This window comes from Cyclopterus lumpus, chromosome 16 (genome assembly GCF_009769545.1).
Source record: "Cyclopterus lumpus isolate fCycLum1 chromosome 16, fCycLum1.pri, whole genome shotgun sequence".
NCBI lineage: Eukaryota > Metazoa > Chordata > Actinopteri > Perciformes > Cyclopteridae > Cyclopterus > Cyclopterus lumpus.
This window is the reverse complement of record NC_046981.1, coordinates 11481617-11496731: the sequence shown is the minus strand read 5'-3', so window position 1 is coordinate 11496731 and position 15115 is coordinate 11481617. Positions and strand designations below refer to the sequence as shown.

Genomic DNA, 15115 nt, shown 5'->3' with positions numbered 1-15115 from the left:
TCAGGCCATTGGCTGGGCCGTCTGATGAAGAATGAGCGACACAAAACAAAAGATGCATCTTCAAGGACACATTCCCAATGTTCATTTACTGAAATATTTCCGTATAGTTTAGCTTTATTAACCCCCGACTTCGTAGTGTGTAAATTTATACTACAATACCATAGATTTATATTTACGGTAGATATTGAATTCCTCGTTTGTGACAAGAAACTTATAGAAATTGATCTTCATGACAAAAGAAATAATGTGACATGAAAATGAAAACTCCAGAAAAACCTGGCAAATTGACCTGGAGATTTTTCTGCCTGAAATTTGGTCTTTTATTTAGAAACATAATACATCACACATTTAAATTGTTCATGTAGATGCAAACATGAATGAAAGGTAGTCAGCAAAGCCCTTTTTAAGCACCTTTAAAAGGTGAAAAAACATTCAAATAAAACCATTGATAGTATCCAGGAATGTACTGGGAAAGCTAATAACACAAGTTTGCAACCCCACGATCATTTTATTCAGGTTGCCAAATATTTACCAAACAAGGCTTTTGATGACAGCGTGTACAGGTTGACGCTCGTCATAATTATGTTTTGTCATAATTATGTTTTGTCATAATTTCCTAGGTACAAAAAGCGACAACAGAAAATAATATATATACAAAACAACTGAATACATGCACCAGGTGAATAACTTCTAATTTGACCTTACTAAGTAAAACTACAAACAGTACAATACCTGGCTGAACAGAGGCAAAGTAACTACTGAACAGTTAAAGAAACTGGGTTGTCCTTCATCATCATCATCATATTCAGGGCTGTAGTGCAAGCTTAGATTAGTGAGACAGAGAAGTTGGACTGGGCATTTCTCCAAACTGTGTCTCTGCCAACACCGACATGTCTGGTTCAGTCTGGTAAAAGAAATAATAAATTATTCTAACATCAATGACACCTTTCTACATTGTAAACCACCCATTCATGCATCCACAATTACATGTTTATCCAAATTACACACACAGAGTACATTGGGAGAAACTCACCCATGTATAAATACACTTGAATAGACTACAGCAGTCCAGCAGAGTCCTTAACCTACCTGTTGGTCTTTATCCTTTTCTTGCCGTGGAATTCGATGGCGCCTCCTCTTTGGTCCTGCAGCATGAGGCGTTGCTGCAGACAAAGTGGAACCAGACACACCGTTGAGGCGTTCATCCTCCACTCCAGACGCAGGATCTAAATGGGCTTCAGGATCACCCTTCAACAAAAGACAAAACTTGATACTCGTATTTATAAATTATATAAATTGAGCATATGTATTATTGTTGGTTTATCAAACAAATCAGCAGACTTGTATCTTTAGAGGACCCAAAGCCACATATTAGCTGTGTGTGTATTGGGTTTTGGTCATCTGAACTTATATATCAACTAAAGCGATTCCTGTCTTGTACAAGAGTTCTGTGTCAAAATCCAGATTAAGAGACATTCATTATTTTTGTTTACATTATCCTCAGATTCTTAATGTCTTGTCAAGAGAGGCTTACACTTTTGTCCCGTAAAGGGTTAACCCATGGTCAACTGCTATGGTTAAAAAAAAAAAAAGACAATCGTATCAGGCCTTAATTTAAAGATTTTGCAAAAATTTTAAAATAGGGGATAATTATTTTTGAAAACTGGGTGGGTAAGTGCATTACTTTTTGGACTAGTATATTATGTTGTAAAAAGTCATAGTATAGTAGGTCTGAAGAATACTAGAAAAAGTCATACTAGTATGTCGAAAAAAGGTCACGAATTCCATTTGTATCCATCTAATTCTCACCTCAAGAAGTATAGTGAGCTGGGCATTTCTGTAGTCATCCCCATGTGCATCTAAAGTCTTCATGAGAAACCTAAAAGAGTAACATAATTGTCAGATGGGCCATCAAGTGGGAAATGCCAAAATGTAGTTATGATCATGAGGTTTAGTACCGTCTTTCCTTCTTCAAGCGTCGTGTAATTCTTTGTACTTGATGAAGGCGACCTAGAATCTTCTGATTCACCTGAAAAAGACACAATTGAAAGTGATTACAGATGCACCATCCTATTTGTCAACTATTAACTTTTAAATGTGAATCAGTATTAGTCCAATAAATGATTGTTGAATTGGAATTTGAGGTTTTTTTCAGATATGTCACATCATAAAACAGTGTAGAAAAGCAGCAGAATAATCAGAAAGTGTCAGTCTTTGTTAAAAAGAATCATATCGCGGAAGGTAATAATATCATTGTTGCCAGCCTGCCCTCCATTCAGGACTTGTACATCTCCAGTCAAGAAACGGGCAGGAACATCACTGCACCCTGGACCCTCTGGGAGGCGCCACAGAGACACCATTATGACTGATCAGTAATCCGTGTTCGGAAATGATGTAACAAATTAGGATCTAAATGACAAGACACCCAAACATAACCCATATGCCAACCCTGACACACTTGTATGCATGCATGTGCAAGCTTGAACAAACCTGTTCAATATCTTTACATCTCCTGTTCAGAGCCAGACATTTCCTCTTATCAAGAGCCCTTCTCTCTTCATCCTCCTGTGCTGTACTCTCCAGCAGCTCATTGCTTCCTGGGCCCAGCTCCACCTGGAGACAAAAAAAAAACTAGTTTCTGTTTTGTGTTTGTCCGTCCATGTCAGTGTTTTCAGTGCGTTTCAAATAGAAGAGTTGTTACAAGAACAAAAAAGCCAATTGCTGGATCTATTATTGGTGCACATATATAAAGCACATTTTGCCCAATGATTGTGTTCCTACTTTGATCAGAACTACATTTTTTGTGTCAATAATGCATACAACACTATTCAGAAATGACATCTAACCACTAGGCTTATAATTAGACATTTCTAACAAACTTTTTTTTTTTTATTGTGCCATTTGTCAATCACAATCATGGGCTATTTTGATAGATAATGGGTATGACTGCAGCTTCTTTCTTAAAAGACAGACGCTTGTCATAATTATGTTTTGGCATAATTATGTTTTGTCATAATTTCCTAGGTACAAAAAGCGACAACAGAAAATAATATATACAAAACAACTGAATATATGCATCAGGTGAATAACTTAATGTTACCTTACATTCATTCTTAAAAGACAGAGCTTGTGAATTAGGTGGTGTTGAATCTGGTAATAATATTTGGTACAATTAGCACCTCTCATCAACACAAACATTACCATTACCTCTCCTGGTCCCAGTTCCACACCACCAGGCTCCAGCTCTGCCTCCAGAATGTGTCCTCCAAATAGAGGAGGCAGAGCCAAACCAGAGAAATCCTCCATCATCTGGAAAGGGCGAAGCAGAAGATTCCGTTGCGATGAAAAAAAAAAACTTTTAAAGAAGATTATTAATGCACATGTGGTGAGAACTATGCCTCTATTGCCAATGTTGATGATAATAGGAATGTATAGTGTTAGAAGATGTAAGTAGCAATATCACAGTGTAATGGTCCTGCATTCAAACTCTTTCTTAAATTAAAGTACTGAAGTAGTGAGTACTAAAAGTAAAAATACTCATTATGCAGAATGGCACATTTCAGTATTATATCTTTATATTATTTGATTCTAATTATTGATGCAATAATGATGCAGCTGGAAAAGGGTCAGCTAATAATAATGACTTAATAAACTGCTTTGTAGCGTCACCTGAAGTAGCTACTAAAGCTACCAAAGAAATGTAGTGGAGTAAACAGAACACTGTTGGACAAATGTAGTGGTGTAACATCACTCGAGTAGCGTAACATCACAAGGACCTAACTAACTAGTTGACTCCCATTGTCGGTCTCAGTCTCCCTGGTACTCACGTTTCTGAACGATGAGTCCAAATTCAATGGTGTCGCTCAACAGCAGAGACGAATCCTGCGTGTTTAACCAGTTTCTAATGCTCAGTCTACTCTAACGACGGCGTATTACTACATAGTTTACACACACAGCTAGCTTACAGCCTTTAATAACATTAACCGTGGCTCAAATAAAACGTAGACCAAAGAAATTGCAGCATCTCTGCCAGTCTCGTCGACTAACTAATGTTTTTTTGCGACGGGCGCAACAATTAAACGTCACACAGTAGTGACTACATTTCCCATGAACACCCGCTAGATTGAAACTACAGAAGACAACATGGCGAGTATGTTTCTATATATTCATCTTTCTTACAAACATCCGGTGAAATTAGCTTTATCACGACCTCCAGACGGCATTAATGAATGCTCAAACATGTGAAACTACTGTATTTAAGTCTCAGAGTGACTTTTACACATTGATATTAATTCGGAAGTAAACGAAAAACGTGACCTTGGATGTGTTGCTAACGGTGGCTAACGTCAGCTAGCCGTATGCTACTTGGGTTTGAACCGGTCCTGTTTGTGTTCCTGCAGAAATAGCAGCCTTCCTGAAGAATGCTTGGAATAAGGAGCCTGTTATCGTGACGTCCTTTGCTATTGGGCTGATGGGTGGGTAACCAGCCTCCCACACTTGGCTCAACACTGTGGGCGATAGAAAGCACAACACTGTACCTCATTATGGCCACGATAATAAAGCAACGTTTAATATGAATGGGGATTAGAAGTATCATAACCAGATGGACCCATGAGGCAGTGACAATCCCATTCATCTTATTGTGTAACATATGTGCCTTAAATTAAAAGAGTAAAGATAACAAGCCGTCCTTTTAAAAAGAACATTTGACAGCATTTATTTCAATATAATGTGGTTAACATATCTAATTGAGATCATATCTACACGTATTATGTTTCTACTATGTTAATAAAAGCAACAAAACAGTATATATGAGGCTGAGAATGATAAGATTAGAAAAAAGAAGAAAGCTAAAAGCACCTCAGAAGATGATATGTCTCCTGATATGTCTTTTAGATATTCTGAGTCTGCTGGGAAGTAATGCAAATGTATAAGAGCCAGTAATTGATTCTGTAACGAAAAGCCGTGTACTTCAAGACGAGAGTAAGGGGATCTCTCTCTCTCTCTCTCTCTCTCTCTCTCTCTCTCTTCTATATGAACGTTATGGGCAACTTAACCCATATTTTCTTTTTGATTGACCAATGTAGACACAAAGTACAATATAAAGCGCAATTGATATATTGATTGTAAATGTATTACAACTCTGTATGTCCTCAGCTCTCCCTCTTCCATTGATCAGCCCTATCAGAAAATACTCAGGAATGATCAATGAGGCTGTACCGTACAGCTACCCAGGTAAACACTGTCACTGATCATTTTACAGCAGGTTTGAGTTTGAGTGTCAGTGAAAGATGCTTCACATTGCTGATGCCTGTGAAACAGCTCTGAGTATTTCAATCATTTACTTCTACACCCATCTAATCAATTATTAAAGCTCCTCCTCCTTTCTTTCCCAATACAGTCCCTGTGCGAGATGATGGAAACATGCCTGATATCCCTGCTCATCCAAGTGAACCAAAAGGAAAAAACTTGGATTGGCTTAAAAACTTTTAACTTCATGTTTGCATGATCAACACTTTTGCCGTTCCTTTTGTTCACGTGTCTGAAAAGTTGCTCCACCCATCAATGTCCCACAATAAAGATTTATTTAATTCTACGTTTTTGGTTTTGATCCATGTTGCATGTTTTGGTACATTACAACATCGCATGAACATTTCAGAAAATGTTTTCTTAGTCTAATTTCCTTAGTTGAACAAGGCTTTTGTCTTTTTGATTTAGATCTATACTGGGATGGGAGACCAAAATCTCTTCACACCGAAAAAAATGTCAAAGGAATCATTTTCTATCACAAAACATGACACAGCGTTAAGATTTTTGTTAGATTTTCCAGAGCAGATTGTGAGAGTTTTTAAACTAAGCTTCACAGCCCTGATCCTCAGAAGAGGCTTACATTGACAAAGCTGTAATCGGATTAACAAAGTTTAAATATTAACTCCTTGCTTCATACCAGCATTATTCTACTTGCATGAGTAAGAAAGGAAGTGGCCCTTACACATCCAGACCCAGCTGCTAAAGTTAGATTATGTGACTTTATTACTCGATAAAATGTAATGCATTTCAACATCTGTGCTCCACCCCAGAGACTCAAGAATATACATGCAGAGCAAAAGTGGACAACGATTTCCTTAATAGAACTTTTATTTCACAAATGTCAATATTCAGTGTTTCCTCAGCAGTTTTCATCACTACATCTTCTGCAGTCACCAGGATTGGATGTTGATGCAAATCAGAGAACAGACTGACAGTTCTGTTTATGTTGCTTCATATCTTTCACAGAACTTAGGAACTGTGTAAAATGTGTGCAATGGTAAACACAATTTCACTTTGGAAGAAGTTCCTGTTTTTAGCAACATCTTTTTGCATAAGGTTCCTCCATCTGCAGTTGACAATGCACAGATTCCAGGTATTTTCAAGACATCTACACACATACTTTCTGTTTACAACATTTCCTGTTGTTACATATTTAGCAGTTATATTTTTTAATAAACAAATGTAATTATTACAACATATTACACACTTCAGATATATTTCTATCAATTTCCCCCTAAAATATTTTTTGCAGGACAGAATTACATGTTTTATCATAAAGGACCAAACTCCACTCATGTTTCATTCTATTTTATGAATCACTGATACACTACAGCCACTACAACTTTTATTTAATGAGTTTAAAACTATTTCAAACCCATATAGGTGAATATTATCACTGTGTCCCTTCCTGTTCAGAGTCAGAGAGAAGAGTTTGATTGCTACTAAAGTCAACATTTTCAACCAAAATGAAATATCATTGTAAAAAGAAGTCAAATAAAAGTCATACAATCAGACATTTTCAGCCCTATTTACAAGCATGAATAACATGAGCTCTACATTTCTGTGGTCACTTTTATTAATGATGCCGTACTACTTAAAGTGATATATTTGCGGTTAGAGAGGATTTACTTCAAACCTTGTTGCAGTTATCTTGAATATTCAAGGTACTATAATATCACATAAACTCAAGGTAGTGAACGGGAACATTAAGCATTTCAGTTTGTACAAATACACATTTTTCTTCTTCAAACCACAGTTTTCTAGAGGCGACTACAGAGCGACAGAATATTTGTTGGGATATTTCTAGTTTACCATAAACGCTCAGACGTTGGTCAACTTCCCATATGCTTTCTTCATCACTTTCATAGACACATTTCCCCATTTAAAGTTAATCCTATCGTATGTCTCGGCTTTCAGATCTCTCTTGTGGATTCTGCTCAGTCGGATTGGTAAACCTACAACTGTAATTAACTAGCCCAGATGTTGTCTAGCTTTAGATTTAGGACTGAATAGGAATCAAGAAGACATCAAATCCAAAGACTAAGCACCCAAATCTCTCATTCTTCACACTTTTAACCCTCCACAACATGCTACTTTCTAAAAAAAATGTTTTTTTAAACCCACTTTCGGTAATAACACTGTCCAAACGTTCAACTGTCACAGTTTGTGTCTGTGAAGCTCATAAGCTTTTCTGTTTCTGTATTTTCAAAACTCCTTCTGTATCAAACACGTATTCCACAAGAAAGCTAACACTTGTCAATGATCAATCATTTGAAAATTTAAGGTAGAAGTTGTTTTCACAACAATTTTTAGTCCAGGTAAAGAATCCAAAAATCTACATCAACCAAACGCTAACATGTAACTTTACAGCAGCAGAATACTGTATATGGTGTTAGCTGGTATGAACGTATGATCTAATAGACAAGGACACTCAAGTGCCCATGTTCAGTTAAAATTAAACAATAATAACTCACTGTGCCAATTTCATAACGTCATGCCAAGTATCTCTCAACCAAACAACCACGTTTTAAAATAGAAAAGACACTCTGAATAAATGTAAAAGTTCACCTTCACTGAAACCAAGAAACAATCTGGCAACTTTTCTAAAAAATATAATATTGTACTAGCACTTTTAGAGTAGGAGCCTGTCCTCTTCCTTACAGTGAAAGTAAAAGTTCACAACCTGCTATTAGGAGCCAGTCCCTAGATAAGCCCAACAAAGAAAACATTTTTGAAAATGGCACAAAAAATAACTCTAGCAAGGTTATGTTGAGAAAGAAAATCACTGTAAAACAGTCAAAGATATAAGCGGCATCTTTCATTGGCCGGGAGAAACCTAAAAATGTTAGTTATTCTGGACGATACAGTAAGTCGATCTCAACCACTAAACTAAGTACAGTGAAACACATTTCTTCTGTTTCATTAACCTAGACTTTATTTTAATGTCAGTGTTTCACTCAAACATAATTTTACGATATCAAAGTAGTCTGTTTCTATATAACATACCTCAAAATTGAATGGATTGTAATCATATTTATAACAGGTCAGCCTTTACACATGATATACTTTTATACTTAGATTTTAAGATGTTCTATTCCTGCACAAGAAACACAATCTGTATCTAATTCATTTTCCAAAGTAAAGAATCAACATCAACCAATGAGCTGTTACCAGGATTCCACCCGAGATTTGATGGACTGACAAACCACAGAGAACACAGTTGCTGCTGTGGGAATAAATCTCTTACTCAATGATGGGAGCTGAGCGATCGTTGGTAACAGTTCTTCTGAGTCGGACGTGAGCAAATGGATTGGCCCTGAAAGGAGGAGAGGAGAAAAAGGAAAGGTATGACAGTTGCACATCAACTGGGGATTGGTGTTACAAACGAGCTCCTCGTTTGTAACACTGCCTTCAGTTTTAAATGTGTGCCCCCCAAGCCCAACGTGACTAGTAAATTGACTATGACATATAAAGCTGGTGGAATGCGCCTTTAATAACAAACAAAGCACCTCTGAATTGCTAAAAGTTACCTGGTTGGAGAAGGTGGGGGAGAGACCAAATCTGCGGTGATCTGAGATGTGAAGAAGACATAATATTAATTACATTTCCATTCTTATGAAGCATCTATATCTCCTCCATTAACAGTGAGGCTCAGTTGGGAGAAGACATTGACCTTTGACCTCCTCCCAAAGGTTTCATGTTTCTGACCTTGTTGCTGTCGGCCATGCTGAACGGGCGCGGGCGGAAGGTGCTGACCCTCTGGGGAGGAAGGGAGTGCTCCTCCTCTGATTCAGGGGTGAGGGCGGGGAGACCTGCAGACACCAGCTTGTCGAGTTGGCCCGTACTGGTGCTGTTAGCCTTAGACAAGAAGAGAGAGCTAGAGGGAAGGTCCCAGACAGAGAGGAGAGAATTTACAATGAAAAAGACAAAAGGAAACACGAGTTGAGAGATGTTGGTTTTGTGTTAATTCATCAACAACGCTGTTGCTGTTGGAAGTGAATGTGTTGGTGGAAATGCTGAGAGGACAAGCAGTACGTGTCATTCTGCAGTTCATGAGCTCCTGTGCACTTTCTGTGTGTCTGGCTGAGGATGTTTTGATTTATTGAGAATACAGATGGAATTGGGACGGGTGTCATTATTCATTATTTTCCACATAACAATTACCCCATTAAGTTTTCTGTGAATCAACTAATGTTTTAACTTCCTACTTTTTGCTGATTGCTGATTTAAGTTGTAAAACAACTGATAGGAAGTGAAAGAAGACAGAGTCAAAGTCCATCAACCATCTCCAGTGTTTGTTCTTCTTTGACTTACCTCTCGAGGTGATCCATCTTACTGTGGTGGGACTGAGTGTAGGAGAAAGGGAACCAGCCTTTCCTGAGAGTGAAAATGTACAACATGTGACCACTGATGAATAATATAACAAGAGTATAAAGCAGCAAGTCAGGTGTGTGTGTGTGTGTGTGTGTGTGTGTGTGTGTGAAAACTCTCCATTGTCCTCTATGAATATATTTGTTAACCTGGCGACAGAGAGAAGCTTGCACACAACAGGCAGTGCGAGAAGTCCTCTGAAGTAAGAAATAAAAAGGTCTACAGACAGTAAACTTGATTTGTTTTGGCTTTGGGGACGCCTGAACACACAGCCTTGTCTTATGTAATGAAAGTCTTCTAATTGTGTGCATCACACCAGTGCTAAACATTGTAAGGCTCCCTCAAGTTACACAGCCGGTCATTCTGTGGTTTTCTACATCAATGTGAGATTTGTAAAACATACCTTCCAGTTCGTTCATTTTGACCGTAGTGCCACCCGTCTCTGGGCTCAGAGATGAGCAGGATGATGTTGTCACCAGGCAGGAAGTGCAGTAAGCAAGCCCCGCCCCCTAAGCCGCCGGCCTCTGATGCTCCGGGATTGTGAGCGAACATGGCTTCCACACTGGAAGGACCAGATAAAGGCAGCATCCTGGGGAGACTGGAGCCTAGGGAGAGAAGAAAGAGAAACAAAAGTTATAATACAAACTGTCAGCCAACACATGGCTGAGGGGTGTGAGTTTGTTTGGCTGCGCTGAAACACCAGTTGCTCTTCTGTTGTCATTTTTGTCAGATGGCATTCAAACATACAGAAAAGACACATCTCACCCTGAAAGCCGCCCGGCCTCATTTCACTGACATGTCTCTTCGGCAGTGGAAGTGTTGCTGTTGCACACATGTCAGCTGTCTTCAGCAGCCAGGGATTATGTGACGGTGATAAAGTATTGCTTCCTCCTGGTCCCACCTGCTGGTGCAGTAACTGCACAGGCGTCATGGCCCGGGAGAGAGGAGCACTGTGGGGCAGTGGCGGGCTGTGAGGAGCACTGTGGGGGATGGGGAGGGTCATGCCATGCAGGGAGCTGCCGGCCGAGGAGATCTGGCTGAGCGTCATCACCGTGGAGGGGATGAGGCTCGGGGAGAGGTTGGATGTGTTGGTGGCCAGGAGGAGAGAGCTTTGCTGGGCCGAGCCGCCGGACGTGGTGGGGGTGGATGCAGCAGGGCTGACGCTGCCGCTGGCACTGCTGTCGGGGAGGGGGCTGGCTGATGCACTGAGGGGTGTGCTGGTGTGCTGAGGAGACGCTCCTCGGGATGAACCTCCAGCAGCTCCTCCAGTGGAGAGAGAAGAGAAAGTCTGGGGGGAGCCCAGAAGAGGACAGGCTTCACTCTGAGAGGAGGAGGGGAGTGAGCGCTGCTGGGAGTGACTGGAGTCTCCATTCAACAGAAGAGGGACTTCTTGAACAGAGAGCCTCTGAAATATCAAGGAGCAGATACTGTCAACCACCAGAAATTATAAGTCACTGGTAAAAATTGAATAATATGAATGTCTTATTTTAGTATTAAGTTTCCAGTTACCAAAAGTGTGGACTTGAGTCGCCTGACTTAGATTTGAGTCAGACTTAGGCTTTAGGCTTTAGACTTGTCTTGGCAAAATCAAAATCCAAAAAGGACTTCACTTGGACTTTAGCCTTTTGACTTGGAAGGAAAAAAGTGTGCTGAGATGATCTCAGATCGCATGAGGACTTACAGACGATGCATCCAAGATTGTAGAAGCCTAAATGTTATATTTTGAATCAAATTAAGAATCAGCAATATCTCAGCTACATATCTGTCATTGATGGCTCTTATTTCTATAATGACTCATTTAAGAATTAAATTGTGATTTCACTTGAGAGTTACTTGTAACAATTACAATTACTTTGTCCCAACTTTCTAGATTTTTTTGTGGGTTTCAAGCCATCAACCCACCATGTATTCCTTCTGTGGGAAAACACACACGATGCTGATATTAATATTAAGTCCAAAGAACCCATCAGACATCTGACACAAATACAAATGATCTGACCTGTTCTGGCTGAGCAGAGCCGATCTTTGTGTGGCGGAGGACCTCGGCTATCCCTGCAGCCCCTGAGCCTTGAGGTGCAGTGTGACGCAGCAGGTTCAGAGCGCGCTCGGGGAGTTTTGTGGGCTGAGAACACGACTGCTGCCAAGAAGAGAGTTTCTGAGAGAGAAGCTCTCTCACCTGGATTATATTCAGAAGAATACGAATGTTACAGGAGAACTCTTTTTCTTTATGTAAACACAAGAGGAGACCATAAAAACAAACAACTTCCCTTCCCTGTTTTCTCAGCCCCCAGCTGATTGGATCCTACTGAAGATGTGACTCTTCAGAATCAGGTTTCACATATTGAAATACTTCTACATACGTATATTCTTACAAAATGTCCAGTAACTTCCTAAAAACACTGTTTTTTAGCAAACATTACTCAAATAGGAATAAATAGTTCATTTGTTGGGGACTATTTTCAGCTCTGGATTAATACATCTGGATTTCAGAACGTTACCTAATGAATAAATAAGTAAATGTGAACCGCTCACCTTGGAGTGGTAGTTGATGAGCAGTTTGGTGACACAACACTGTCTGTCCACCAGGAAGCAGTATCGTCTCCTTTCCTCTGTGAGCGCAGACTTGTAACCCGAGGCAACCAGTGTGTCCAGCTCGCCTTGACGACGACTCATCAACTCCACAAACTGCAGGAAACGTTAAAGAGATTTCATCGGCAGCCTGAACATCCTTAAACATACAGGCACAGTCCCGCATTCACAATCACACGCTAGGTGTAGTACACAGAGACGGAGTGACCTTTCATGCACATTGTGCGGAGAGAGGAATAAGTGAGGTCACATCCTGCCTGCTGCACAATGATAACCAAATCCAAATCATAAAGCTCTGTCCTTTTGCCCCGGTGACCTTTTTGATCCAACATAACCCTCCAAGTGGCTAAACCCTTTCACTCTCTTATATCAAATCATATTTTTCCAGTAAAGACTTGTGCACTAAGTGGAATCAGCAGATTGTTCTTTAATCGTACTCACACTGGCCTATTTCTTACTCAGATGCTCACACACCTTTTTCAATCTGCTGCTATTCTGAGTTTTTAAGATCTTTCTAAACTGTGCATTTTACTTAAAAATCGGTGTATTTCTTCACCCATGTGGAGCTCTGGGCTTCACTTACCTGCATCTCTCTGTCGCCATATTTGTTCGGGTGGCGACTGCCCTGGCTCTTCCTGCGCAGTTTCTTCAGCTGAGACTGGCAGCGCTCGATGGACTCAGATTTAGACCTCCGCTCACTCTGATACTTCTTGAGAGTGGCCTGAGAGGGAAGCGGGGAACAAATCAGAAGATGTAAATCTAATAAGTGCCCTGCTATTTTATTTTATTGTATTGTATATATGTAAACCTGTTTGCTGCTGCTTCACTAAATGTCCCCCTGGGGATGAATAAAGTAATATCATATCCTATCAATAAGTGTTGGATGAAATGAGGTGACAGATTTAAGATTTCAGTGTGGTAGAGTCCACTTTTATTTATTAAGGTGAACTTTTTTTAATAATAATTATTTGTACCATTTATCAGTTACATTTAACACAATTACACTTGTGTATTTCCCCATAATTCATTCAATAATTTCCGTTATTAATTTAGAATTAGCTACACAAATAAACTTGCCTTCCAGCCAAATAAATGACACTAAACATGAATGTTTGAACTTACTGTGAGGTATTTAATATCCAGTTCCAGCTTCTGCTCCAACTGGGCCAGCAGCTCAGAGTGAAACAGCTTCAACTGTGGAAGAAAGATCCATATGCAGCGTTTTAAAGGATACTGACACTGTGAAGTCCTCTTAAAAGGCTGTTGCAGAAGTCATCAAAACAATATGAACCTTTGTTAGAAAATAAACTCTAAAAATGGTATTCCCTCTGGCCACTCTATAAACAGTATATATATATATATATATATATATATATATATATATATATATATATATATATATATATATATTTATTTGTTGCTTGCTTGTAATGGCGTCTTACCACGTCTTCCAGCTGCACCTGGATCTGTCTGTGGACCTCGGCCATCTGGAACAGTGTGTCTCCTGTAAGCAGCAGTAAAACACAGGACTGTGAAGGCAATCAGTATTAAATATGATTAGATCAGCTGCGTTTATTAGTGACAGTGCATCGTTGACCTGTGCAGAAATAGTTTCATCTGTGCTCTAATGATGGCTTCGAACATCAACAGTGATGCAGGACAACACATCGGTAAAAATGTCATACGAGTTGCTGTTTTAACACAGTTTCTCATTTACAAAGAGGCGGTCAGCTGTGTGTCCCTCCCTCGGTCACACAGCTCTGTAGTATGTGGTGGCTGGCATCTCGCCCTCCGACTCTCCTGCCTGCCTCCCCCGCTGTTTTCAGCATTACAATGAGATCATGTGGTGTTGTTAATCTCCCAACAATGACCCTACTCTCTCCCTTTCCCTCTGTTCACTCCCTCTCTCTCTACATTTCCTCACTCCCTCTTGTCTTCATCTCCTCACTCAGCAGCACAGACTATTTTCAACTTCCCTCCAGCTGTCACATCAACTCTCTATACTTTATTAGGTCCATCGCAAACTTATTTGTATTTGCTCTTCAACCCAGTCCTTCTCACCCAGCTCTTTGGAGCCTTGGCTGTCGCTGGCCAGCTCTCCAAGTTTCACCAGAGCATCAAAGTACCCTTTAGCAGCCACAGTTACTCCTGAAGAAGAGAGTACATATTAGTGAGCTCTGAAACGTATCCTGTGATTCAGAGGCCAGTGGCTCTTGAATTACCTGTCAGGGCTTTCTCATAGTGTTTCCCCATGGTCACAAAGTTCTTCAGACTGGGGTTGAACTGGTCCAGAATCCCCTGTTGACAATGATACACACAAATAACAAGGAGTCAATAATTAGTCAAATTATGACAAGCACTTATCTGGAGATTTTTCATATTTCAAACCAATTCTCCACAGTTGATTAGGTTCAGAAACATAAATAGACAGAGGAGACAAACCTTATAGACATTTTCTGTCATCTTGTTGACTTCTTCTGTTCGAGACATATTTCTTCTCTCTGTTATTTGCTGCCACAATGTAATTTAGTATTGTTTATTTCTGTTGTTCAGGGTCTTAAGCTTTGCAGCAGACAGCTACCCCCTAAAAGAGGAAAGACAAAGAAAAGATACAGTGAATGATGAGCTCTAACAATGACCCATAGGATTTACCCAAAAACTTGATGAGTGTGACCAAATCAGGTGTTTTTATCTTCATGTCAATAGAGGAAAGAGGCTATCAATGCACGTATATATATATGTAATATTGTATATTTGTATTGTGCCACGTGTAAAGAGGACCACCTGAAACAGCTGTACTATAAAATAATTGATAGTACAGACTGGAAGATTCTTCTTTTCTCTC

The 15115-nt window shown here is 39.7% G+C and overlaps 3 protein-coding genes across 3 annotated transcripts; 1 reads left to right on the top strand and 2 right to left on the bottom strand.

Moving 5' to 3' along the window:
• Positions 1-280: 280 nt before the first annotated feature.
• On the bottom strand, positions 281-4092 carry tfpt (TCF3 (E2A) fusion partner). Its single transcript, XM_034553450.1, has 7 exons — positions 3828-4092; positions 3208-3309; positions 2491-2613; positions 1959-2029; positions 1810-1879; positions 1090-1248; positions 281-904 (listed from the first exon to the last, which is right to left on the bottom strand). The coding sequence occupies exons 2-7, from the start codon at positions 3307-3309 to the stop codon at positions 830-832; spliced, it is 600 nt and encodes a 199-aa protein (XP_034409341.1). The 5' UTR covers positions 3828-4092; the 3' UTR covers positions 281-829.
• Positions 4090-5596, top strand: ndufa3 (NADH:ubiquinone oxidoreductase subunit A3). Its single transcript, XM_034553453.1, has 4 exons — positions 4090-4150; positions 4401-4475; positions 5158-5235; positions 5402-5596. Exons 1-4 carry the CDS (start codon positions 4144-4146, stop codon positions 5491-5493), a joined length of 252 nt encoding a protein of 83 aa, XP_034409344.1. The 5' UTR covers positions 4090-4143; the 3' UTR covers positions 5494-5596.
• Positions 5597-6129: 533 nt separating this feature from the next.
• Positions 6130-14824, bottom strand: zgc:158689 (uncharacterized protein LOC791177 homolog). The gene is made up of 14 exons (XM_034553404.1): positions 14713-14824; positions 14493-14568; positions 14332-14418; positions 13713-13774; positions 13393-13464; positions 12854-12991; positions 12214-12366; positions 11681-11857; positions 10447-11086; positions 10085-10286; positions 9625-9687; positions 9019-9187; positions 8841-8881; positions 6130-8626 (listed from the first exon to the last, which is right to left on the bottom strand). The coding sequence occupies exons 1-14, from the start codon at positions 14758-14760 to the stop codon at positions 8554-8556; spliced, it is 2001 nt and encodes a 666-aa protein (XP_034409295.1). The 5' UTR covers positions 14761-14824; the 3' UTR covers positions 6130-8553.
• Between the last annotated feature and the right edge of the window lie 291 nt (positions 14825-15115).

Coding starts and splice junctions, on each gene's coding strand:
- tfpt (XM_034553450.1), bottom strand. CDS start 3,309: ATGATGGAGGATTTCTCTGGTTTGGCTCTGCCTCCTCTATTTGGAGGA. Junction 2,614..3,207: donor TGGAACTGGGACCAGGAGAG/GTAATGGTAATG, acceptor TTTTGTCTCCAG/GTGGAGCTGGGCCCAGGAAG. Junction 905..1,089: donor AAAAGGATAAAGACCAACAG/GTAGGTTAAGGA, acceptor TTCTTTTACCAG/ACTGAACCAGACATGTCGGT.
- ndufa3 (XM_034553453.1), top strand. Junction 4,476..5,157: donor CTTTGCTATTGGGCTGATGG/GTGGGTAACCAG, acceptor GTATGTCCTCAG/CTCTCCCTCTTCCATTGATC. Junction 5,236..5,401: donor TGTACCGTACAGCTACCCAG/GTAAACACTGTC, acceptor TTCCCAATACAG/TCCCTGTGCGAGATGATGGA.
- zgc:158689 (XM_034553404.1), bottom strand. CDS start 14,760: ATGTCTCGAACAGAAGAAGTCAACAAGATGACAGAAAATGTCTATAAG. Junction 12,992..13,392: donor TGGATATTAAATACCTCACA/GTAAGTTCAAAC, acceptor CTTCCCTCTCAG/GCCACTCTCAAGAAGTATCA. Junction 8,627..8,840: donor CCCCCACCTTCTCCAACCAG/GTAACTTTTAGC, acceptor TCCTCCTTTCAG/GGCCAATCCATTTGCTCACG.